At 43.2% G+C, this 25,697-nt stretch overlaps 1 protein-coding gene across 2 annotated transcripts in view; it reads right to left on the reverse strand.

Moving 5' to 3' along the window:
• ABCB7 (ATP binding cassette subfamily B member 7) overlaps positions 1-25,697 on the reverse strand; it is a 1,517,597-nt gene that overhangs the window by 718,539 nt on the left and 773,361 nt on the right. For both annotated transcript variants that reach the window (XM_044057689.1, XM_044057687.1), the window contains one exon: positions 11,789-11,963. In XM_044057689.1, coding sequence (XP_043913624.1) covers positions 11,789-11,963 — 175 coding nt within the window. The remainder of the gene's footprint in view (positions 1-11,788; positions 11,964-25,697) is intronic.

A 25,697-nucleotide genomic window follows, 5' to 3' on the forward strand; every position in this document is an offset into this window, starting at 1 on the left:
CAGGCAGTCGTCCAGGTAGGGGTAGATTTGGATTCCCTGAAGCCTGCAATGAGCAATTACTGATGCCAGGCATTTCGTGAACACTCTGGGCACAGTAGATAAGCCAAAGGGCAATGCTGAGAATTGATAATGCTCTGATCCTGCAAGAAATCTGAGGTATCTTCTGCAATTTGGTCGTATGGGGACGTACAGGTATGCCTCCTTGAGATCTAGAGTTACCAGCCAAGACTCCTTGCCCAGCATGGGAAGAAGCTGCTGTAGAGTCAGCATTTTGAATTTTGGAACAATGAGGAAAGTGTTTAAAGCGGACAGGTCGAGAATAGGTCTCCATTTGCTCTCTTTTCTTGGTACCAGGAAGAGCCTGGAGTAAAATCCCTTTCCTTGCACCATAGATGGTACCTTTTCCACAGCTCTCATCCTTAATAATTGAGATATTTGTTTTAGAGCTTCTGCCTTTTGATTTGGAGGTAGGTTTGGCATTCCTCTCTTCTTCCCTGGTAGAGTATGGAAATGAAACCTGTAGCCTTGGTCTATTGTCTGTAAAATCCACTTGTCTCTTGTGATGTAATGCCAGTTTATTGAAAATAAGGCTAGCTTCCCGCCTGAGGGTGCTTCTAGTTGTTCCCTGGTAGGCGGTGCCAGAGCCAAGTCACTGTGATTGTCCTGTAGTTGTGGTGGTGGCTGTGTCTGTGGCTGTACTTCGCTGGTTGTTACTCTGCCACTGGCATCCCCTGTAGGCACCCCTGGATTGGCTTCTGCCTCTTGAACGCCTATTCCTGCCTCTCTGAGCTCTGGAGGAGTCTGGAAAGGACCAATTCTTGGAGGGCCAATTCCTGCTAAACCTTGGCGGTTGGACCTGTAAGAAATCTTTTACTGTTTGGACAGATTTTGCCTTCTCTTCCATCTTCTTCAGCACCTGTTGTGCAGGAGAGCCAAACAAATTGATCTTATCCATAGGAGCATCTAATAGTTTGGACTTGACATGGTCTGGTAAGGCCTGCTCTTTTAACCATGCATGCCTTCTGATAACTGTGCCAGTCATGGCTGATCTAAAGGAAGCCTCCAGTGCATCATAGCCGCATTTTAAAGAATGGTTACTGACTTGCTGAATGTTATGTACCATTTCCTGAACAGATTTTTGTCTAATGGTTCATCAGAGGACTGTTTTTTGGTTAACTGGTCTAGCATAAATTCTTGATACTGGATCATGTGAAATTGACAGTTCAAGGCCCTAGCTGAAAGAGTAGCAGAAGTGTAAACTTTTTTACCCCATCGCTCTAAGGATCTGGATTCCCTTTCTGAGGGGAGGGGGTTCTTAGCAGAGGTAGCTGCTACAGCCTTAGGTCCTTGGGAGATAGTCTCGGGATCTGCAAAAGGAGCCTTATACAAATGGTAATGCGTGTCCGGGACCCTGTAGTATCTATCAGGCTTAGCAGGGGCCGGAGGTAGAGAATCAGGAGCAGTGCAAGCATCATTAAATGCATCATCTACAACAGAAAGAACTGGAGGTATGGCTAAAGGCCTATGTTGTGGTAAATGCAGAAAGGTTCTAAGCCTTTTCTGGAGTCTGAAAAATCCTGGCCCTGCCACTGAAATTGTTCCCTCATAGCATGCAAGGTTTCCCCAAAGGAAAATTCCTCAGGCGGAGAGGCAGAAGGGATGGACTCTTCAGCATCAGAGTCTTCATAAGGGGAGAAAGGAGCCTCTGGAGGGTCTGTATCATCTGAATCATCAGAGGAATCATCTGTAGAAAGTGGCTGGGGGGGCTCTGCTCTAGGCCTCTTCTCTGGAGGTGGCTGAGAGGCCCTGTCTGGTTGAGGTTGGGATCCCCGGATTAAAGAAATGAGATCCTCTGCTAAACTAAGCATTTGAGAACTGGAGCTAGGCCTGTGAGAGGGGGTCTTAGCAGGCACAGTTTTAGTAGCTTTAGCTACTTTAGCCCTGGCAAAGGCCTTAATAGACATGGCTGCAGGTGGCCTAGCAGCTCCACGTGCAGGGGTTGAAATATCCAAGGGAATAGTGTTAGATAATTCCTGAGAAACTGCAACAGCAGGTGGGTTTTCTGAAGCCGATTCCACAAGGTTGGAAGAGGCCTCGGTAGAAGGTAAGTTTTCGGCTGAAGGAGGAACCGCTTGCTCGGTTTCAGCCGAAACCGAGACACTCGAGGTTGGCTTAACCGCTGTTTCAGCCGAAACCGCCGACCACGAGTGTCGGTCCTTTTCCTTGTGCTTTTTAGACATTTGCGTAGTCGGAGGATCCGACGGCATAATATAAGCAAAATCGGAGCCGAAAAACTCCTCAGCAAATTCAGACCGACGTCTAAGCGTCCGCCGGTTAAAAGAAGCACAGGCTAGACAAGCTGCTACGTCGTGGTCTGGGCCTAAACAGGGTAAGCAGTAAGAGTGGAAATTTTTATGAGGTATTTGTTTCCCACAAGTTAAACAGTTATTCACTTTTTCTGACATCGGCTGAGGCAAGAAAGAGTCCCCAACGGGGTACTTAGCTTTTTAGAAGTCTTCGTAGTAGTATTCGGTAGTAGTAATCTCTGGTTCTGACCGACCGGCACTTGCGAACAGCTTCTGCTTCGGGCGCCACGCAGCAAGAAAGACTGAGGAAAATGGCGTCGGCTGATGCCTTTATACCCGAATAACTGCAGCTATGACGTCGGGTGAAGTGCGACACCAGCCGAGGCCAGACCCAGACTTTGGAATCCGGCCGACCGAAGGGCTGCCTGACGACAGGACAACCCATTTGTAAGGACTGCAGATGCATCCTTGAAGGACATCCTGGACTGCAGCTGTATGAGCACTCAAACATCTACATTTATGGTAGGTACAAAACTGTACTATGTTCATCGTGCATACAGCTGCAGTCATTACACTTGGGTAGAATCCCAAAGCTAAGTAAGGGTGGCTGGTACTAAGCGGAATTTGGAGGGGCTAGAATGACCTGCAGGACTGCTGTGGTAAAGCCCGCTCTAGATTTTGAGTATAGTGGAAGGTGGTAGTGCTTGGTGAAAGTGTGCACTGAACTCCAAGTAGCTGCTTCCAAAATGTCCTTGGTAGGGACCCCCCTGAGGAAAGCTGCTGAGGTAGCTGTAGCCCTGGTGGAGTGGGATCTGATGTATGCAGGCACTGATTTTCCATGAAATGAATAACAAAAGCGTATGCAGTGGGCTATCCATTTTGAAATAGTCTGTTTGGAAATAGCCTTTCCTTGAGCACCTGTAGCATAGGACACAAAGAGCTGCTCAGATTTCCTGAATGACTTTGTTCTGTCCAAGTAATAGCGAAGTTGCCTGTGAATGTCCAAGGAGTGTAGTAGCATCTCCCCTTTCCTTTAACCAAGCATGCCTTCGAATGACAGAGCCTGTAACAGCGGCCCTGCAAGAGGCCTCTAATGAATCAAAACCACATTGCAAAGTATGCTTTCCCACTTGTTCAGCTGCATGCAATAAATCCTGCATTTCTTTTTCAGAACATTCAGAGTCTGTCTGCATTTTCTGTTTTAACAGAGACATTAGGTATTGCTGATATTTAAGCATATGAAACTAGCAATTTAAAGCCCTTACAGCCAAAGTAGCAGAGGTGTAAACTTTTTTCCCCCCATCTGTCCAGTGCTCTAGAATCCCCATCAGAGGGGACAGGGTTTTTTGCAGTGGAAGCCTTTACCCCTTTGGGACCCTGAGAAATAGTTTCTGGGTCAGCAGCAGGGTTTTTAAATAGAAATTTGTGAGAATCTGGAACCCTATAGTACCTATATGGCAACTGGTGCAGGGGGTAAAGAGTCAGACTGGACTCTGAAAATACGTCATCAACAATGTCTAGTACAGGTGGAATAGCAAGAGGTCTGTGCTGAGGCAATAAAAGAAAATCTCTGAGCCTTTTCTTAGATTCTGAATAATCTTGGCTCTCCCAGTGGAAATGCTCCCTCATGGTGTGCAGGGTTTCCCCAAAAGAACAGTCCTCAGGAGGAGAGGCTGAAGGGGTAGATTCTTCAGCATCTGAGTCCTCATAGGGAGGAAGAGAGAATCCCTGTTCTGTAGAGGAGTCAGAGGAAATGGAAACCTGATCAGAGGAATCATAATCAGTGTCTTGCCTAGGCCTTTTATCAGGAGGGGGATGGGAACCCCTGATCAAAGTAATTAGGTTTTCAGCCATTTTGGGCATCTGTTTCTTAGGCATGGAAGTCTGTCCAGGAGAATGCTGTACTTGTTTCTTTGTCTTTAAAGCTGTTTTAGTCTTTGTCTTGGATGCTGTGGTTGGCTTGATATAAAGCTGTGTAGGTCTGAAAACACCCACAGAAGTCGATGCCTGCTCAGCGGCTCCAGACCCATCTGAGGGATTAATTTCCAAAGGCCCAATACCTTGAGTATCCAGAGGCCTAGCTGTCTCCACGTGCGAGTTGGAGGCGGCCTGCGGCTCTGAGGTAGCGGGTATCAGAGACTGCGAAAGCGCCTCACTGAGAACCGGCAATTGGCCTAGAGGAGGCTTCGTCGTCAGTTTTGGACCACGGATGCCTGTCCTTTTCTTTTTCCTTGCACTTTTTATGAACTCTGGTCATTGGCTGTTCTGACTGCATTATATATTTAAATCTTCGGCCAAAGTAATGAAATGCAAAATCGTACCGTTGCTTAATACTGCAATGGTTAAATATAGCACAAAACCGACAACTAGTAACATCGTGGTCAGGGCTAGGCAAGGAATACAGTAAGAATGAAAATCCTTATGAGGTATTTGCTTCCCACAAGAAATACAATTGTTAACTTCTTCTGTCATCAGTCTGGAGCAAGAAAAAAGTTTCCCCAACGGGGTACTTAGCTTTATTGAAGACTTCGGATCTGAAATTCAATTTCAAAAATCTCAGGAGTCGGCTGACCGGCACTTGTGAACTGCTTTTGCTTCGGGCACTGCGCGGCAAGAAAGACTGAAGAAAATGGTGTCAGCTGCATCTTATATACCCCTGGCGCACTGACGTCAGGGAAGAGGTGACAGCAATCGACGCAGGACCAGGACTTTGGAATTCAGGCCGACTGCGGGTAGCCTGCCAGCAGGATAACCCAAGTGTAATGACTGCAACAGTGAAACACGATGAACATCAATGACAGAGTCATATTTATTATACTTGTTCTGGAGTGACCTTTGTGCTTGTGTTATGTGGCGGATTCTGGCTCCCGACAGGCAGCTATCAGTAACCTTCTCCTTGTCCAGCCTAGTGAGTGGGGCGTCAGTGTGCCTGACTATTGAGTCACCTATTACTAGTGTGTTAGGTATGTTATTTTGCCTTAAGGGCTGTGATTGTGCGGCACATTGATTTTGTGTTTTATGTGTTGTCTGGTTTGTGACGGGAGGTGCAGGTTTTGTGGATGTCTGCTTTGGAGCTCTCTGATGCTTTTGCGGTTTTTATTTAGAGCCTTCGAGTATGATTTAGTGTATTTATGTGTATTTTTTGCCAGTGCTGGTTTAGTAGGTCTATGTGAGGCTGGAGGTGTGGTGCAAGTGTTAAACTTCTCCTCATGACTGTCTGTTCCAGTCTTGGGTGGAGATACCTTAGCCTCCAGTTTGGCTGTATAATTGCATCTCTCACATATGTTAGTGTTTTGTGGCAGGAGGAGAGGGCTGTCTGTGTACATGAGGCAGTTGTAACATTGTCTCAGGATACCCAGATTCACCAGCTGGACTGGAGACTACACCTGAAGTTGCCCTTTGGTCATGCCTTAATAGTAGGGTGAGCTGCTTAGTTTAAAATGAATCTCTATTGCCTGTGTCACTTTTTTTTTTTTTTTTTTTTTTTTTTTTACAGCAGGTCAGAAAACCATTACACTTGCCTAGTATTCAGAGATCAAAAAACAAAACACGAAAAAAAAAAGTCTGCTTCTACTACTGATCAAAACTTGCATCATTCTGATGCTTTCTACTGAGAAAGTGGCAGTCATGCTATCATCATATCACTTAACTAGCATGCAGAAATCCACACAAAATAAAATATGAAATTAAATTAAAAGTAAATTCTGTTTACTAATGTTTTAGCTTTGCGTTGCTCATATGCATTTTTGCAAGGAAGCAGCAAGTGAGCTCATAAAACTCCTGAAAGGCTTCTTTTCTCAAAGGATAAAAAGCACAGGAGAAACTAATGAATGGCTGTTGTGAATACAACTGTAATTTGAGACGTAATTTGACTAAGACCACTGAAACTTCCTGGGAGCACTCATCCACCAGCCCCTGCAGCCAAGCTGGGACATGCTCAAAAAGCCAGATTGTGATTGTAAACAAAGATGAGAATCAAAACAAAAATTCTCTGGGACTGTTCCTTTAAGAATAACAACCATACAGAAGATTACATTTAAGTATAAAGTAGCAGAAAACACTAACAACTAAGCGAACATGAGAATGAAGAAAGAGGATTCTGCCAATACGGATGATTGCCAATTAAGGGTACAGAGTATTGGTAAGAAGGGGCAGGAATTTACTCAATAAAACTGGCAAAGGAACCAAGGTATTGGAAGCAAATAACGAGAGAAAGGTAACAGAGTGGGAAGAGGCCAAGAAGACATATGGACTGCTGAACAAAGACTGCCTTCTTCATCAGGGATTGATATCAGTGTATAGGCAAACAGAAAGGGGGCAGGGGAATCCTAAGTGAAAGAACTGCTCTGGTAGAGTTATTAGCTGAATCTAGAAGAAAAGTTGCTGTTAATCAATTTAAGTATTTTGCCAAAAGTGGCATCTTCCGAAGGGGAATGGGGGACAGAAAGCTATTAGACAAGGGTCTATTTTTGGTCATGGTAAATTTTTTTGGAAGAGAATAACCAAGCTTGATGCCAATTACCTGAGATATGGAGCAGTAAGATCAGCATGTAGTAACATGAGCAAGCATATGAAAATCCCTCAACTAACCCCCAAGTTAGACAAATTACTGTAGCAGTATAACATGGACACTACAAAATAAAGAGGTTTGTTTAATGTGTTCTGTAAGAAAATTATAATGTATAGAAAGATAAAGCCAATTTATTGAAAGGTAAATGGGAACAGGCATTCAAATATCAGGTTGTATGAAGTTAAGTAGGCAAAGAGCTAAGCCTAGCTACTAAATCTACGCATTTTAAAGTCATTGTTTAGAGCCGAATACACATACATTTCTACACTAAGATGCAGGGATCCTTGGAGCATATGTTGTGAAACAGTCCTAGGATAACAGAATTTTAAGAGATACCAGATACTGCATGTAGTGCAGTACAGGGGGATATTGAGGCTAGGTGATAAACTGTGTTACTTGAGATCCTCCATAATGGAAGTTCTCACCGACCTCAATTAATGTAATTTGCTGGCTCTATTTACAAGTGCCCAGATCCACACTCACCATGGAAAAAAAAAACAAGGAATGAAATACATGACTTAAGAGTAAAAAGGGGATTACTGCTAAAATATAGCTTGATGCAATGCCAAATGGCTCCAGTGACTGCAATATGTAGAAAATAAGGAACAGGACAAAAGATAATGTTGACTTGGAGAAAGGGAACACAGATAACCCTACAAGTAATGTACAAGATCCTGGGACTGCTAAATGGAATTATATAGAAACGTTCACGTTATTTTTAACCACTGGGATTAAATGCAATTTTCCATTGATACTGAATGTCAACAGATGTAACTGTACTGCTTTGCTCGGTCTGATAAAAAAAAAAACAATGTATGCCTATGTAGTCAATTGTATTGTAAAATGGGGCTATCAGTGCTATTTTTAGCTTGTCCTCTTTTGGTTGAGTAGACAGGAACACAGCCCTTTCAAGGCTGATAGAACCTAAAAGTGTACTTTTTTGGGATTATCCAGAGGGCTATTGGTCTTGTTTTTGAATTTCTATGCATGTGTAAAGTTGTTTTCACTACATTTAGCTAATTTCCTCAGAGCTTCACAACACCTGGCAACCACAGAATTAACATCACTGTATGTCAAGGGCTCCTCCAATCTTATTCAAGAATGAAGAGTATTTTTTTTTCATTGCTTGCACATCTTTTCTTCATTATTTATTGTATTGCTCACAGTACTTAGATGTCATTTCTACACTTCTGTTTTTTTTTTTAATAAGAAAGCTTTGGTTGAGCTCTAGTGAGAGGAGTCCTTTCGGTGCTTAGAGAATCCAAGAGTACTTTATTTTCTGATTGGCCACAGGGCTACTTTTCTTGTTTTCTGAATCTCTCAGCCTATAGGAAGCTATTGTATTTTTGTATCACTTGACTCACTTCCTTAGAATGTCGCAATATTTGGTGCCCACAACACTTGAAATACTGTGATTTTGGTTACCTACTGACCTTATTCAAGGCTGTCAGGTACTTTTTTCACTTTTTGTACTTCCTTCCTGCATTACTCAAAGCACTGCTCATTGTTTTTAGTTGCTACTTCTGCACTTTGGTTATTTTTTTAGTAATCCAAGTCAGAAAGCTTTGGTTGAACTCTAGGAGGAGTGAAGGGGGAACCAAGTCCTTTCCCTGCTTACAGAACCTGTACTATTTTGTGACTGGTCAAAGACATATCTAGGTTTTTTTGAATTTCTCTGCCTGTATAGTTTTTCCATCTGTGAGATTCTACTCATCATGCAGTGGCAGTTAGCTGTGCCCTATATAGTTGCAGGTTTGTTGATTCTCTGTTTTCCTTATAAAAACAAGCTCTTAACTATTTAGTTGTACAACTACTGTCAGATTTGGTTACAGAGGAGCTACCCCACAAGTTTAGATTTGGACTGCAGTTTTAACCTAGACAGCACCTAAGCAAATCAGCTGGAAAGCCATAAGGTACCACTCCATAAACAAATGAAACCTTGGATTTGCACCTTCCTACTACCGCTGCAATCAACCTCGTGGAAATCAACATCCTGAGAAAATGACACATTTGGTTCACATTAATGGGCAACCACCTAATTCTTAAGAAATCTGATACAGGGCATGAGAGATTTCGCTATACAAAGTCACTGGAGGCAAGGCTCTCGCATACAGATGTTACAAATACCAAACAGGTTGTCAGTAACACACAACAATCACTACCTGCTACATGCACTACAGACCAATCATATACACCTACATATGTTGAGGATCTTAAAACTAAGCTAACCAAACCTCAAAGGCCACCCAGATGTAACTACAGCAATAAGTACCCAGAGCAACCTCACAGTTAACTCAAGCAGAACCTACCACAAATTATGCACTTACAACTCAAGGTACCCAAACTCTAAAGCTCACAAAGCAAACCTCCACACAACCAAGGATCCTAGTCATAGGAAACTCCACTGTAAGACACACTAATGCACTACTCTTCAGGCTGAGCAAGAAGACGCTTGTAATTGAGCCTCATCTACCTCTAACCTTGGCATATTTAATTCTTCCATAAACATTTCCATTTGTATCTCTTCTTTGCTTCCATATTTCTACAGACTTTCACAGAATTTCCAAAATATTTCTAATGCCTCTACAGGATCTCTTGTTACTTTCATTGTTACAGGTTCCCTAAGCTTGGTGATAAGCCCTTTCTACTTTTTGTGCTCTTGTGTTAATATCAAAATACAGTTGCTTAACACCAATCTTACTAAACTCATGTACATTATCAAGGTAATCTCTTATTTTCTGCTTACCATTCTGCAGCTGATCCTCTTCTTGTTCTGTGAGAATTCCTGTTCTGCAATATTTTAACATTTGTCAGTTCCTCTAAATAATTCTTGTTACTTCTTAACCACAGCTCCCTTTCTTTTATTTCCACCCTATGCTTAAACTCCACCTTAATTTTATCCCCACTCCCTAGCTATATTTTTGAAATAATTTCTAACTTCTTGAATAGTTCCTGAATAATCTCCACTACCCACTCTTTAAATTCCTCTCTTTTCAACAGACAGGTGGGAAAGTGCCAGTGTCTCATTTTTATTTCATTACCTTGTGTTTTTATTTTAGTTATTACTGACAAATGATCTGAAATAGTTATTGGGTGGGTATCAAGACCTTCAATTAAATGCACACGTTCCTGTGTAATGTAAATTCTGTCTAGCCTAGCCCAGTTTTTATATCCTGGGGAGTAATATGTAAATTCACTCAGAACTCCTACTACTGAATTCACATCATCCACTATAGCAGTTTTAGGTGGAATATAAATACATGCCAGTGTAATCCTCCTCCCTTGCCAGTACCCCCTTAGCACTACAAATCTGCCATTATCTTTTTTATCCTGTTCCATCACTACTGGAACTCCTCTTGCAATTAATACAAGTACTCCTCTTTTCCTTTGTCCCAGATATTCTGCTGAATAACCATCTTGAAAGTCTCTAGATAACTCTACATTTTTTAATACAGTTCACTATTTTTTCTTTTTTGTATTTATCTGAGACCACTGACATTACAGAAAGCATCAATGTATTAAAACATTATTACTTCCACCTTTAATGTATAAAACTTTTTTTTAGTTAAATGTCTAGTTCCAGCTTTGGTGTTATTGTATACACTGTTTGACAGGCCAAACTTTTATATGACTGTTTCTTGTCATACCCATTTGAGCCTCTCACATCTTACAAAACTTTTTGTTTTATTGAAATCCCTCAAACAAAAAAACAAACAAACCCCCAAAACACAGACTAAAACCTATTAATTCAATACCAACACAGAAAACTATGTAGATTTTCAAATATTGAAGTTTTGCTTTCCTAACAGGAGCAAATGTCCATAACTGACAGACCCACTCTGAGTTGAGTTAACCAAAAAGAAAGGTTATCCATGCCAAGACACATGGTGCAGCATGTGCTTCTAAGTGCTGTTTTCGTCTTCTCTTTATAGCTCTCCCAGCTCGGAAACCCCCTGAATACTTTCATAGAACATTATCTCCTAGCATGCATCTCTTTTCCTTTTTTCCCAGCCAATCACTCGCCGCCAGACTGTAACCAATTTTTCTTGATCAGACTGTCTCCATGGAGATTTAAGAACAACACAGCTAATTTCTCTTTATCAGATTGTTTCCATGGATACATGAGGGCCAGATGCAGGACTGCTACTAAGCCTACATTCATTTTTGATAAGTTTAATTCTGGTGGCTGCCAAAAAAAGCAATTACCAGAAAATGGAAATCTAAGTGCAAAGCAATTTATGTTGAAATACACAATACTGTAACAGAGACAAACGAACTGGAAGTGGGATCTTTAGAAAAGGGTAGGGGCAAATTACATAGAAAAATGGAACCCGTGGGAACAATGCATGCAGAATAATGTTTTGTAGGAGGAGAGAGGTTTACAGAAAGGCAGGAACTGAGCAGTTTACGTAATGTTAAATTGATGACAATTGTATGAAAGAATTTATGAGACCTCTAATATTTGTAACTGTGAACAAAACATGTTAGCATGGTTTGTTTTCCTTTACATAAATGTATGTTTGCCTATGTCTTAAGTGATAATTCAACGTATCTTCTTTTAAAATGTAGAAAACTGCTTGTTACAGAATAGCAAGCAGTTGCTAAAGTTTAGACCACACAAAGTGCCACAATGCTCAGGTTTAACCACAAATTAAATACTAGCTTTTAAAAGGTGTAATTGCACTAAAGGGCGATTCAGATGATGGTAAATCACATCCCCCAACACTTTGTGACCAAGGTAGTTGTCCCTCTCACCCCACCCTGGTTATTCTACTTACTGTATCGTATTGTTATTGTTATTGTTATAACTAGCTTTTCACACGTTGTGACTGAAAGGGGGCCTCTGTGGTTCAGTTCACTTACCTGCTAAATAAAACATAATAAAATAAATTTGTAATCAAAGCCCCATTACCTGACATAATTCCTTTACTGGCGAGAACCATGATTCCTGTCAAGCCAACACTAAAAATCAAACTCTGTCCAAAGTTCAGCATTGCAAGAGTTGTAGTAGTCTTTAATGATGCAGCTTCATACGTCTTCAAGAAGGAATCATACCGCTCTGCTTCATACTTTTCATTATTAAAATACTGTATAGGCAAAAATTAGAAATCAGTCAATAATATAAATACTTCAGATTCAAGTCAATTCTGAATGAATGTACATACATATACTATACAAGCTGTTCTCGAAACATTTTAAAAGTAAAAGAAAAGGACAAAATGCAAAGCATTCTGCTGTTCTCAGTCTAGAAATACCATAAAAATCAACTTGTTCACACCACTATTACAGAGGATTACTAACATGTCCTCAGTCATAACACCAAGATATTATATGTTCAAAACATGAATGTCAACCAATTTTGATATGCATGTTCAGAAGAAATAACTGAGATATGATCAAAGACCCACTCATAAAACATGTTGAAAAGAAATAACTGAGATATGATCGGAGACCCTAATTTTTTATGGGACATGCAACTTTAGTTGCTCCAATGTATTACTAGTCAGAGAAAAAAAAAAAAAGAAGTGTAAGAGCAGAAAGTGTTTTACAGCACTGGAAATTGTGAAATGCTTAGCAGTGTCCAACAGACTGTGGTCCAAAGCTATGTCCCCCTGATGGAAAGTTGTGTAAAAACTTATCGTAACCATAGATGTCCTTCTCTTTCATGTTGCAGTACTGTACTAGTGGGTTTACCCTTCTTCCGATCAGCTTTTCCACCCAGGTTTCCAAAGCTTTTCCAGTCCCTCTTGGTGTGTCAGACATCTGACATGGAGGCAGGTACTTGGGTCATAAAGGTGACGTCTGTACGCACCTTCCCTCAGAACTTAAATAAATTCTGAGGGACATAATCTGTCCTTGACCCAGGGAGAGCAAGTGCAAGGTTAAGTAGGGGGATGGCAGGAGGGAAGGAATACTGCAACATGGAAGAGAAGGACGTTATTGTTATGGTAAGTTTTTACACAACTTTCCTATGTCCTTCTATTTCAATGTTTCAGTATTCTACTAGTGGGTGGTTACCAAAGCTCACTAAAGCTTGTGAGGTGGCCTGGTAGAGGATTCCAGGAATCCGTGCAAGATAGCCCTGGCAAAACCTAGCCTGGCTCTGGAAATATGGTCCAGTTTGTAGTGCTTGGTAAAGATGTGCAGAGAGGACCAAGTGGCTGCTTCCAGAATGGAGTTGGTGTCCAGGCCTTTGAAAAAGGCCCCAGAAGAGACCATCGCTCTTGTGGAGTGGGCCCTGGCATTGCCTGAAAGTGTCTTCCCATGGTGCAACAAAAGGAGCTAGCCTTAGCAATCCAGGCTGAAGTGGTCTGTTTGCCTACCGCTTTCCCCAGAGCCCTGGGGTGGAAGGAGACAAACAATTGGTCTGATTTGCAAAAAGGTTTAGTTATATGCAAACAGAATCTGAGTTGTCTGTGGACATCCAGGGAATGAAGGACTCTATCACTATCTCCCTGTGGGTTAGGGAAGAAGGTAGGCAGATGGATAGCCTGATTCAAGGAAAGGTCATTGACCACCTTGGGGGTGAAGTAAGGGTTTATCCTTAGGGTGTCTGTCCATATGTAAAACCAGGAAAGGCAGGGTAGACATAAGGGCTTAAAGCTTTGAAACCCTCCTGGCTAATGTCAAAGCTACTAGCAGGACTGTTTTCCATGTGCAAACCTTTAAGGTGGCCTTGTCAGCCGGTTCAAAGGGTGGAAAAGTGAGGTTTTCTAGCACATAATTAAGATCCCAGGGAGGAGGGGATTGGTTCCAGGGAGATCTTAGGTGCAGAGCCTCCTTCTGCTAGAGTTTGGCTGGTAAATTGGATGCCAGCGGAGGGTCCATAGGCAGGCAGAGATGGCAGACAGGTGTGCTTTTAAAGAGTATGACAAACCTGTCTTCATGAGTTCACACAGGTAGGACAGAATTAGAGACAAGTTGCCATCCAGCGGCTCCATCTGTCTTTTGTGACAACAGAAGGAAAACCTTTTCCATTTGGAGAGAGAAGATTTCCTTTTGTTGGGTTTCCTGGCTTCTGACAGGAAAGAAAACATGTCCTCGATGTACAAGTGTCTGAAGGGAATCAGAATCCTATCTGCCACAGGAAGAGGTGCAGAGACAGTCACTGTGGTTGTATCTGTGTCCCCTTGTGCTGTGTGAGTAAATCCCCTGAGGGGGTAACGTGTGGTGATTGCTCCTGGAGAGATTAAGTAGAGGCAACCAGTGCTGCCTTGGCCAATAGGGAATCACCAGCAAGATTTTTGGTGAGTCCTGCTGAATTTTCAGTAGGACCCTCTGGATCAGAGGGAAGGGGGGGAAGGCATACATAAACTTCCCCTTCCATGACACTGAGAAGGTGTCTGTTTGCAATGCTATCGGGTTGTGAGTTCTGGAGCAGGAGCTCTGGAGTTGCCTGTTTATGGAGGAAGTGAACACGTCTATCTGAGGAACACACCACTTGTGGACCAGATCTAGAACACCTCTCTTGAGAGCATCCATCCATGGCTGTCTGATATGGTTCTGCTTAGTGAATCTACCAGAGAGTTGTGCTGAGATGGGATGTAGGCTGCCTGGAGGGAGAATCCTTGAGAGAGAGACAGATCCCATACCTGTAGAGCTAATCTGCATAGGAGGTAGGACTTTGCCCCTCCTTGCTTGATCAGGTACCACATCACTGTGGTGTTGTCTGTGAAGAGTTTTAGGAGGTCCTGCTGGAGGTAAGGTTGGAATGCCTGCAGGGTGAGGAGTATTGCTGTCATTTCCTGGATACTGATGTGCATTTGTTAGTGTCTGCCTGTCCACAAACCTTGCACTGTCCTTGGACCCAGAACTGCCCCTCAGCCCAGGTCTGAGGCATCAGTGTGCATGATCTGGGAAGGGATGGGCATTTGCAGGGGCATGCCGGAATTCTGGGCAATTTGGGCCAGCCACCATTTTAATTCTTGGTGAAGACAGGGAAGCAGTGGAACCCTAAACTCTAGAGGATGTGAGTGCTGCGTCCACACCGAATGCAGGTACCACTGAAATTTTCTCATGTGTAACCTCAGTTAGGGCAACATGGGGATAGTAGCCGCCATGTACTCCAGAAGTCTTAGGAATTTCCTAATAGGGCTGATGAATGGAGGGCGGACTGAAAGTGATGGGAGAGGGACACCACTTTTTGCTCCAGGAGGGAGGTCATGCTGATGTCTGTCCTGATTCTGCATCCCAGGAAGACAATGTCCTGAGCAGGGTGGAGTTGGGACTTTGGGTAATTTATCATGAACCCTAGAGACTGTAGCAGGAAGTCCTCGGTGTGAAAGTACAGTTGTGTACAACTTACCACAAATGTAGATGTTCGAGTGTATTCACTGTTGCAGTTATTACATTTGGGTTATCTGCCTGCAGGTAGCCCTCAGCCGGCCTGAATACCAGAGTCTTGGATTCCTGCATCAGATGCTGTCTCTTCTTCCATGACGTCAGGTCATCAGGGGTATAAAACATGCAGCTGACGCCATTACATCAGTTTTTCTTGCCTCAGATGTCAGGTGCCCCCACGAAGGGAAGCAATTATATGCTACACCTCCATCAAAAAGCAAATACACCAAAAAGCTTAAAACAAGAAGCAAAAGTAGAGCCAAGAGAAGTCAGGGGGCTGGAGGGAGGGTAACCAGGACTGCAACAGTGAATATACTCAAACATCTACATTTATGGTAAGTGTACACAACTGTACTATGTTCTTCGTGTTTCACTGTTGCAGTCATTACATTTGGGTTGATTCCCAAAGCTAAGGAAGGGAAGAGAAAGTTAGAGAGCATTAGGGTCAGCTATTAAGCCCTGCAAAACAGCAGTGGCAAAACCAGCTCTGGATTTAGAAAAAAATAGGCATGCGGTAATGCTTGGTGAAGGTATGTACAGAGCTCCAGGTAACAGCTTCTATGATGTCCCTGGTAGGGACCCCTCTGAGAAAGGCTGTAGAGGTAGATGCAACCCTGGTGGAATGTAATCTTATCCCCTTGTGGGGTAGGTTTTCCCTGGTGCTTATAGCAGAAATTAATGCAATGGGCTATCCATTTAGAAATGGTTTGCTTTGAAATGCCAACTAGCAGCTGTTCAGATTTTCTAAGAGGCTTAGTCCTGTCCAAATAAAATCTAAGTTGTCTGCGCACGTCCAAAGAGTGCAGAATTCGTTCTTTGTTTTGTGGATTCGGGAAAAAGGTAGGCAAATTAATGGACTGATTTAGGGCCACACTAGACACCACCTTGGGCAAAAAGGAAGGACTGGTCCTGAGGGAAACCCTGTCTACATGGAAGATAATGAAGGGCTCCACTGCCATGAGTGCATGTAATTCAGACACACTTCTTGCTGACATGATGGCTAGAAGGAAGGCTGTTTTCCAAGAAAGGAATTTCAGCTCTGCAGTTGCAGCTGGTTCAAATGAAGGAAGAGTGAGCTTTTCCAATACAAAGTTAAGGTCCCAGGCTGGAGTTGGGGCTAGCCTGGAGGGAGGGGTCTTAAATGTTTAGCCTCTCTGAGGAATTGCTTTAGCAGGGGGTGAGAGAAGAGGGGTGGTTCAGTATTATAATGTGCTGAAATTGCAGAGGCATGAATTTTAATTGACATTAAGGATAAGCCCTTGTGGAGCATTTTTGTTAAATACTGAAGAATATGAGGTAAGCTGGGCACCATAGTGCCCATACCCTGGGTCTGGTTCCAGGAACAGTATCTTTTCCACTTTTCAGCATAGGATTTTCTAGTACTAGGTCTCCTTGCTTCCAGAATGACATCCAGCACCTGCTTACTGAGGGATGCTATTAGAGAGCTCAAGGAATTAGCCAATCTGCAAGGTCCAGGGTTTGAAGCTGAGGGTGCAGAATCTGGCCCGCCTGCTGGAACAGCAGGGAAGGTGTCGGAGGATAGGTGCCATGGATCCAGCAGTATCATGCTGTGCAAGAGGGGGTACCAGTGCTGGTGGGGCCAGTCTGGTGCAATAAGTATTGTCCTTGGTCTGTCCTGTTTGATCTTTAGCAGAACCATCGAGAGGAGAGGCAGAGGGAGAAAGGCATAAACAGAGAGGCTTTCCCAAGTGAAGGACAGGGCATCCACTTTCCAAGCTTGACTGTGGGGAGTCCTTATGCAGAATTTGTCCAATTGGAAGTCCTGGGGGGAGGCAAACAGGTCAGTCTCTGGAGTCCCCCATTTGTTCCTCAAGAGGTTGAATATTTTTGGTTCCAGTTTCCATTTGTGTGGATATATGAGATTTCTGCTTAGGTCATCTGCCAGTGAATTTAGCTTGCATGGCAGGAATTGAACTTGTAGGTACATGTGGTAGCTCAAGGCTGTATTCCACAGAGCCATGGATAGTCTGCAGAGAGGGTACAAGTGGGTCCCCCCTGCTTGTTTATGTACCACATAACTGTGGTGTTGTCCGTCTTTACCAATACTTGTCCTGGAAGGATGTGGTCTTTGAAAGCTGGCAGGGAATTCTGTACAGCTAACATTTCTTTTTGGTTGATATGCAGGTGCATCTGACAGGGGTTCCATTTGCCCTGAATGCACTGCCCTGTCAAGTGAGCCCCCCATGCATAGTCTGATATGTCTGTTGTTAGGGTTTGGGCGGCAGGGGGTAGAATGAAAGGGAGCCCCCTGTTGTGGTGGTAGGCCTCTGCCCACCAAAGGAACTCTGTCTTTATACAAGGAATGACAGGAACCATTGATTCCAGGTCCTGAGAATGTTGACACCATAGGCTTTTTTGATACCATTGTAATGTCCTCATATGCAGTCTTGCATATGGAATTATTAGAATGCAAAAGGCCATGAACCCCAGGGCTTGCAAAATTTTCCTTGCAGATAGCTGGGTCTTTGTGGCAAGTAGTTTGAAGTGGGTTGTCAAATAAACTTGTTTTTCTGGCGTGAGGTAAGCCATCTGGGAAGTTGTGTTCAAGCTTTCTCCCAGGAATACAATCTGTTGGCAGAGTACTAGATGAGACTTCTTTTTGTTTATGGTGTACACCAGCGAGGTTAGAAGTTTCTTTACGAATGCCAGATGTTTTAATAGCATGTCCTGGCTTTCTGCCTGAATCAGACAATCGTCCAGGTATGGGTATATTTGAATATTTCTCTGCCTAAAAAAATGGCTGGAGCTAGACACTTTGTGAATACCCTGGGTGCAGTAGATAAGCCAAAGGGAAGTGCAGAGACCTGAGAGTGTATGAAGCCTGCCCTAAAGCGTAGTTATTTCCTGAAAGATTCCGTTATTGGAATGTTCAGGTAAGCTTCCTTTAAGTCTAAGATTGCCAACCAGGCATCTGTGCCTAGCATAGTAAGCAGTTGTTGAAGTGTTAGCAGTTTGAATTCTGGGATTACCAAAAAGGTGTTTAGAATAGAGAAGTCCAGGATAGGAAGCCAGGAGCCGTCTTTTCTTGCTACCAGGAAAAATCTTGAATAAAAACCTTGTCACCTTTTTTCTGCTGGGACAGGTTGAATAGCCCTGATACTTAGAAGAGAGGGAACCTGCTGTTGAGCCTCTGCCCACTGATTTGGGGGTAGGGTCTGTCCAACCGTTTAGGGTTGGTAGGGTGTGGAAGGTTAATCTGTATCCTTGGAAAACTATATTTAAAACCCATTTGTCCTGGGTAATGAGTTCCCAGTTTTTTGCATGGAAAGCGAGCTTTCCTCCTAAGGGAGCAAGTAGTTGAGCAGGGCTTGGAAGGGTTAAAGTTAAGTCATTGTGACATTTTTCTGTAGGGGGTGTCTTACCACTTCCTGTTTTGGAAGTGGGAGCTCCCCACTTCCTAAGCCTGTGTGTAGCCTGAGACTGTAATCTAGGTGGTCTGCTGTTCTTGGACTGAGAAGGCCTGGAAGAGACTGGAAAGGACCAATTCTTTGAATGCCAATGCCTACTAAATCTGGGAGGCTGTACTTGCAGGAAATCTTTAACAGTTTCCATAGATTTAGCTTTTCCCTCCATCTTTTTGAGGACTTCTTCTGCTTTGTTGCCAAACAGGCGGTCTTGTTTTAAGGGAGTATCCAGTAATTTAGCTTTAACATGAACATGATCTGGCAAATTTTGCTCCTTAAGCCAAGCATGCCTTCTAAGTACAGACCCAGTGACAGCAGCCCTGCAAGATGCTTCTAAAGAGTCAAAATGACATTGTTTACCAACTTGTTCAGCAGAATGTATTAAATCCTGTAATTCTTTATGTTCAGCACAGTCAGGAATCAACGTAATTTTCTGTTTAAGTAGTCCCATAATATGCTGCTGATACTTTAACATATGAAACTGGCAATTTAAGGCCCTAATGGCCAAAGTAGCAGACATGTATACCTTCTTACCCCATCTGTCCAAGGCCCTAGAATCTCTATCAGAGGGGGTAGGATGTTGGGCAGCAGTAGCCTTAATGCCCTTTGGTCCTTGGGAAATGGTCTCTGGATCCGCAGTAGGATTCTTGAAGAGGAACTTGAGAGAGTCAGGTACTCTAATACCCGTCAGGTTTTCTGGGAGCTGAAGGTAAAGTGTCTGGGGACAGGCTAGATTCCAAGAAGGCATCATCTACAATGTCCAGAACAGGAGGTATAGCTAAAGGCCTGCGTTGAGGTAGGAGTAAAAATTCCCTAAGCCTCTTTTTGGAGTCAGAGCAATCCTGGCTTTCCCAGGGGAAATGCTCCCTAAGAGTGTGCAAGGTTTCACCAAAAGAAAAGAATCCTCAGCATCAGAATCCGCATAAGTAGATAAGGGCAAATCCTGGTAATCAGAAGAAACAGAGATTTCAGAATCCTGATCAGAAGAATCAGAAGGAAAATCAATTCTAGGTCTCTTACAGGGGGAAGGCTGGCTTCCCATAATTAAAGTAATAAGGTCTTCAGCCATTCTGAGCATTTGTTTTTTAGGCATATGAGCCTGACCATGCAGTTTGGACATCGGTTTTCTAGGCGTGGGTCGAGTTTTAGGTCTGGGTGAAGAAGATGGCATCGGTTTGAAATGCAAATCTGTAGGCCTGAATACACCCTCAGAAGCCGGTTCCTGGACCCATCCAAGGTAGAGATATCCGCAGGTTCCATAGTCGAAGAAGCATCTCATGGCATACCAGACTCCAAATGGGTCTCAGTAGAGGCCTGCGAATCTGAAGTACTGGGTATCAGGGGCTGCGAAAGCCCCTCACTGAGTACCGGCGAACTGGTGACTAGCTTAACGGAAGCATCGTCGGCAGTTTTGGACCTATGCGGTCTGTCTCTGTCTTTATCCTTACGTTTTTTCAGAATATCGGTAGTTGGATGGCTTACCGAAGCCATTTCTGGATAGTTAAACAGAGTATCAACATAATTTGTTGCAAAAATAGACCACAGACTAATAGTTCTGGGGTTGAATAAGGCACAAAACCGACAGCGAGGGACATCGTGGTCTGGGCCTAAGCAAGAAATGCAGTACGAATGAAAATCTTTATGAGATATTTGCTTACCAAAAGTAAGACAATTGTTAACTTTTACTGACATCGGTTAAGAGCAAGAAAAAGGATCCCCAATGAGGTACTTAGCTTTTTTCGAAGACTTCAGTTCTGAAACTGGAAAATGAAAATTTCAGGAGTCAGCTGGCCGGCTCTTATAAACTGATTCTGCTTCGGGCACAGCACGGCAAGAAAGACTGATGTAATGGTGTCTGCTGCATGTTTTATACCCCTGACATGGAAGAAGAGACCGCATCTGACGCAGGAATCCAAGACTCTGGTATTCAGGCTGGCTGAGGGCTACCTGCAGGCAGATAACCCAAATGTAATGAATGCAACAGTGAAACACGAAGAACATCAAGGAGGGTCTGTCTGCCAGCTGCTTGAATGAGTAGGTCATCTAGGTATGGGAATATCTGTATTCCCCTTGTCCTGCAGTAGGCAATAACTGGAGCTAGGCACTTTGTGAATACCTTTGGGACAGTAGAGAGCCTAAAAGGCAATGCACAGAACTGAAAGTGAGAAGAGCCTGCTATGAATCTGAGATATTTCCTGGAGGTAAGCTTTATGGGGATGTGAAGATAGGCCTCCTTTATGTCCACGGTTACCATGAAGGCCTGAGGGAGAATGAGGGGAGAGAGAGTGGGCAAGATGAGCATCCTGAAGGAGGGAACCTTTAAGAAGTTGAAGCGGGAAAGATCTAGAATGAGCCTCCATGATCCTTCCTATCTGGGCACCAAAAAGATTCTTGAGTAGAAACCTTTCCCTCGAGCAAGGGGGGGACTGATTCTATGGTGCCTTGCAGTAGCAGATTGTTTAAGACCTGGTGTAGGAGGAACCGTTGGGTTGCAGGAGGGGGTGGGATAGGCAGTCTTGGAGGAGGAGTGATCCAAGTCATAAAGTATCCATCCTTCAGGATGGACAAGACCCATTTGTCTGTTGTTACTAGGGACCAGGCAGGGAGACTGACAGAGATGGGTGGACAAGGGGGTGGGGTAGTGGAAGTATAACTCTTGTTTTTCCCCACCTCTCCATGGCTTTGCTGTCCTTATCTGCAGGCAGGACAGTGGAAGTAGGGAGGAATTTGGATGCCCTGTCCACAGATATTGAAATAGTGGCAGGGTCTGCTTGGAGGCAATTGAAAAGGAATTTGTCTGAGTCAAGAACCCTGTATAACTTGTCTGCCCTTTGAGGAGCAGGTGATTGGGAATCTGGAGTAATGAATGCTGCAGCAACTGCATCCAGGAAGGCAGGTTGGACAGGTTGGATAGGTGACGGATTAGGTGATTCCATCTGAATCAGATCATAAAATCTTTTTTGTGTTTCAAACAAGTCTTAGCATTCCCACTTAAAGTGTTCTCTCATCAGGTTAACAGTGTCACCAAAGGTAAGGTCTTCCACTGGGGAATCAGGCTCAGCAGAGGCCTCTTCTGGTGATCCATACCTGGGGGGATGAAATCTGGGAAGAGTAGGAGAGGGAGTCCTCAGGGGAGTCAGACAGTTCCTCCTCTGCTGGATGGCTCGCGGTCCTTTCAGGTAATAAAGGCCTAGGACTGAGAAGAGGTGGAGCCCCAGGAGTGAACTTAGAGGAAGGCCTGAGGGCCAAAAAAGCATTGTAGAGACTCTGTCTGAAGGCCTGCCAGTTAGATAAGGCCTCTGGCACCGGAGAAATATGTCTGGTCTTTTGCTTTTTCTTAGAAGGCCTAACCGGCGTGCGGCTGGCAGTAGGCCTGGAAGAAATTGTTGGAGCAGTGGAGGCCAGGTCTGAAGTGCCCATTGAAAGTACTGGTTCCAATCCGGCGTCTGTAGCAGGCACTGGTACATCCTCCCCGGACATGTCCCCTCTAGATTGTGCAGACTCCTGAAAGGTACCCGCTGTATCTAAAGTGGCAGAAGCCGGGTCCTCAGCCAAGCTGACAGCAGCTGCAGGTTGAGTGGCAGAGGGAGGCGCAGTAGAAGAAGTAGGCCGCGTGGACTTGGCCCTCTTCCTTGGTGGTTCAGATGGGGTGGAAGCAGCTTCCATACAGAGTGCTCTCTTAGGTGCTGGTTCTCAAGGTATAAGTCGACTGCCTGTAAGTGGTAGCGATGGGTCTTGGGAATGAACTATTTACAGATGGCTCAGTTTTTGTAATTGTGATCCCCACCCAGGTAAAAAAGACACTGGTTGTGTGTGTCTTTATGTGGAATTTGATGACCATAGTTGCACTTACTCTTACCGGACATGAGCAGACTATAAATACAAAAGGACTGGAGAAAAAGGCCCCAACAGGGTACTTATCTTTAATGTGAAACAGATAAGACGTCTGCGAGTAGCAGGAACACCTGGCATATGGCTGGCGACTGAAAAGTTCTGAGGGCTGGTGCGTACAGATGTCACCTTTACGGCCCATGTACCTGTTTCCACGTCAAACTTCCGACGCTCCAAGCGGGACTGGAAAAGCTTTGGAAACCTGGCCGGACAAGCTGATCGGAAGAAGGGTAAACCCACTAGTAGAATACTGCAACACTGGAACAGAAGAACATCTATTAAAACTCTTCACACTGCTACACTTTTGTTTTAGTTACATAACAGTGAAGCATTATATAGTTTTTCAAGTCATTGAAAACCAATCCAACTGTTAGTGGTTATAACCTTAATTAACTCAATGTCACTAGAAAATTAACTAATTCAAGCCTATAGCACCTTTTTGTACAAGACCAGTTAATGCCCACAACTCCTTAAGGCATCCAGATCTTTCTCTGGTCGGACTTTTTACTTGAGTGACTTACCACCTTATAAAAGGCAGCAATAGAAAGGGCAAATGTATTAATATAATGACACCAGGACTGTTAATCTAGGATGCCCCACAGTTGAAAACCCTTGATTATCTTGCATTTTTAAAGCTGACTTTTAATAACATTTTCTGGAATTTAAGGATCTATGTAAGCTGCAAGAGGTGCAACAATCCACAGCATATAGGCATTAATGAGTAAAACGCATTAAATGTACCACTGTTGTTCTAAGTCTCTGATTCTATTCACCCTACTCCAGTTTAATGCTTAAAAAGAATAGTGACTGTTTAGACAAACTGTACTATATTCGCATCAAGGGTCTTCTGACTTTCTAGAAACTGCAGGAGAGTATCAGTTTTTGTTAGGGACCCCACTTACCACATCATAGGTAATAAATCATTTCTAAGTCCTCTGATGTCCATAACAGCTGCATCAATGCCTTAGAGGAAAGCTTTATAATTCCAAAAACGTTTTGACCAAGTGATTCAATTATCAGTCTATAAACTGGCTGACTTGTACAACAAATAGTAAGCATGTCTACAGCTTCTGTTGACTTTACAAATGCTAAACAATGTACACATGCCAAACACTGAATAGTCATCCTTCCCACAAGGGGCCCCAATATCTTGATCCTGCCTTCACTAATACAGCCCCTTCATGCCATCTCCCTGTGCATCAATGCCCCTTGTTAAATCAACCATAAAACCACAAAATGCTCTTGTAAAACTAGTGGCATTGCCCTTGTTAATACCCAAATGGTCAATGACTTCTCAAAAGATAATCTTATTCAAATGCAAAATGATGCAAGAAATCCTACTGTAATCCTCCACTAACGGACCCCAATGTTTATGTCTGCCCATGCCTATGATTTATAATTGCACTTACACATGCATTGATAATGTTGTCCCTAACCAAATCATATACTCAGAAATTTAAAAAGAACCATTTCTTTTGGAATGCATGTATAAATAAACACAAAAAATCTACTTTTACATGTTATAACAGCTCACATTCTGTCCACATCAAAATATAATACAAGTAAGCTAACAAAGGGCTTAATGGAGCCACTAGGAAACCTAATGCTGACTATGAACTTACAATAGCAACTAAAATCAAGCATCACATATTCAACATATATCTATCTATATCTATCTATGTGCATGTGTGTGTAGTTATGAAGCAAGGAATAAACAGCTAACAATGCGAAGAGTGTCTCCAAATAATGCTACCTACTCAGACCTAATGAAACTGTCAGTAGCTAAAAAAACTCATCCTTGGGCCCTAACAACATATCAGGTTATCTGATTACTAATTCCAAACATGATCTACTGGATCCTTTTCTTAATCTAAGCTTAAGCCACTACATGGTACAGAGGATTAAACCCTCACTATAGACCTGGGTTCAATTAGTGGCTTAAGCATCTGAGGAGTAGCAGGAGAAGGTAGGACATGCCTATCCTGCAGGGGAAGGTGTGCACCTGCACACTCCCTGCATTAGATTCCTAGTGGAGGATGCAGATGCATGAGGGGTGTGTCCTCAAAATGGGAACAAGTGGGGGCACTGATAGAGTCATTGCAGATGCGGCGCAGAATGCTGCATGTCCTCACTGTACAAATGCCCATACAGAAGTACAGACTTGTGCAAGAGGAAACTGAATAAAAATGGTGAAAAAAATAACAGTAATATGATGATGCACTGGGATGCCTCAATCTCCTGACTGGCACCAGGCAAGGGTCAAGTAAGTCCAGAGTGTCAAAATTATCCGGCAGTGCTAGTGGACAAGATGACACACTGGTGGCAGCCACTGGACAGCTACAGGGGGGAAATGTATTAAAAAAACAAATAACCCCCAACGTAGGTTCCAATCTAGATACTTGTAAAACTGCACTCTCAGTGCCCTAGATTAAGTATGGACCAACCTCTGACTATAGAAATTGCAGACTCATAAGTTTCACAAGCCTTAAATGTAAAATGAAAAGCATTATTTCTGACCTCAAACATTCAGACACTGAATCCCTTGGCACTGGACCCATATAAAATTGGCAATGTGAAAGGCGGATCCTGTCCCCTTAACACTGTTCATTTCTTTAAAAAAGTGAACAAAGCAATTGAACAGTAACTACGCAGTGCAACTAGCTTATTTTGACCTGGCCAATGCCTTTGGTATTCCCAATGCAAATATTATTGTCAAATCTAAATATAAACCCATACGCTGTACAGTGAAGAAGAACAGGATGCTTGACAGAACTTACACAGTCTGTGCTGCAGGTGTCACATTTGGGAGTAAAAATCTTAGCAGTGGTATCCCACAGGGTAATGTTTTTGGCCATTTCCTATTCAGCATTTACTTCTCAGATCTCCAAGCTAATAGCTCTGACCTACAGTTATCCAAGTTTGTAGAGGACTGTAAACTAGGTGTGGTTACTCATTCAGCCATGGACATTCAACTGATCCAACAAAATGGTTAGACTCCACCAGTAAATAGTACAAAGACAGCAGCTTTATTCTAAATACAAAAAATATTGCACAGCTCAGTTTATTATGCAAAACAATTCCAGTCCAACCACAAAAATGACATGCCTCTACAGATGACCACTGTCAGATATCTAAGCATCTGGGTTGGCAACATCTTTCCTTTTG

This window comes from Protopterus annectens, chromosome 15.part0 (assembly GCF_019279795.1).
Source record: "Protopterus annectens isolate FY-2018-M chromosome 15.part0, PAN1.0, whole genome shotgun sequence".
NCBI classification, from domain to species: domain Eukaryota; kingdom Metazoa; phylum Chordata; order Ceratodontiformes; family Protopteridae; genus Protopterus; species Protopterus annectens.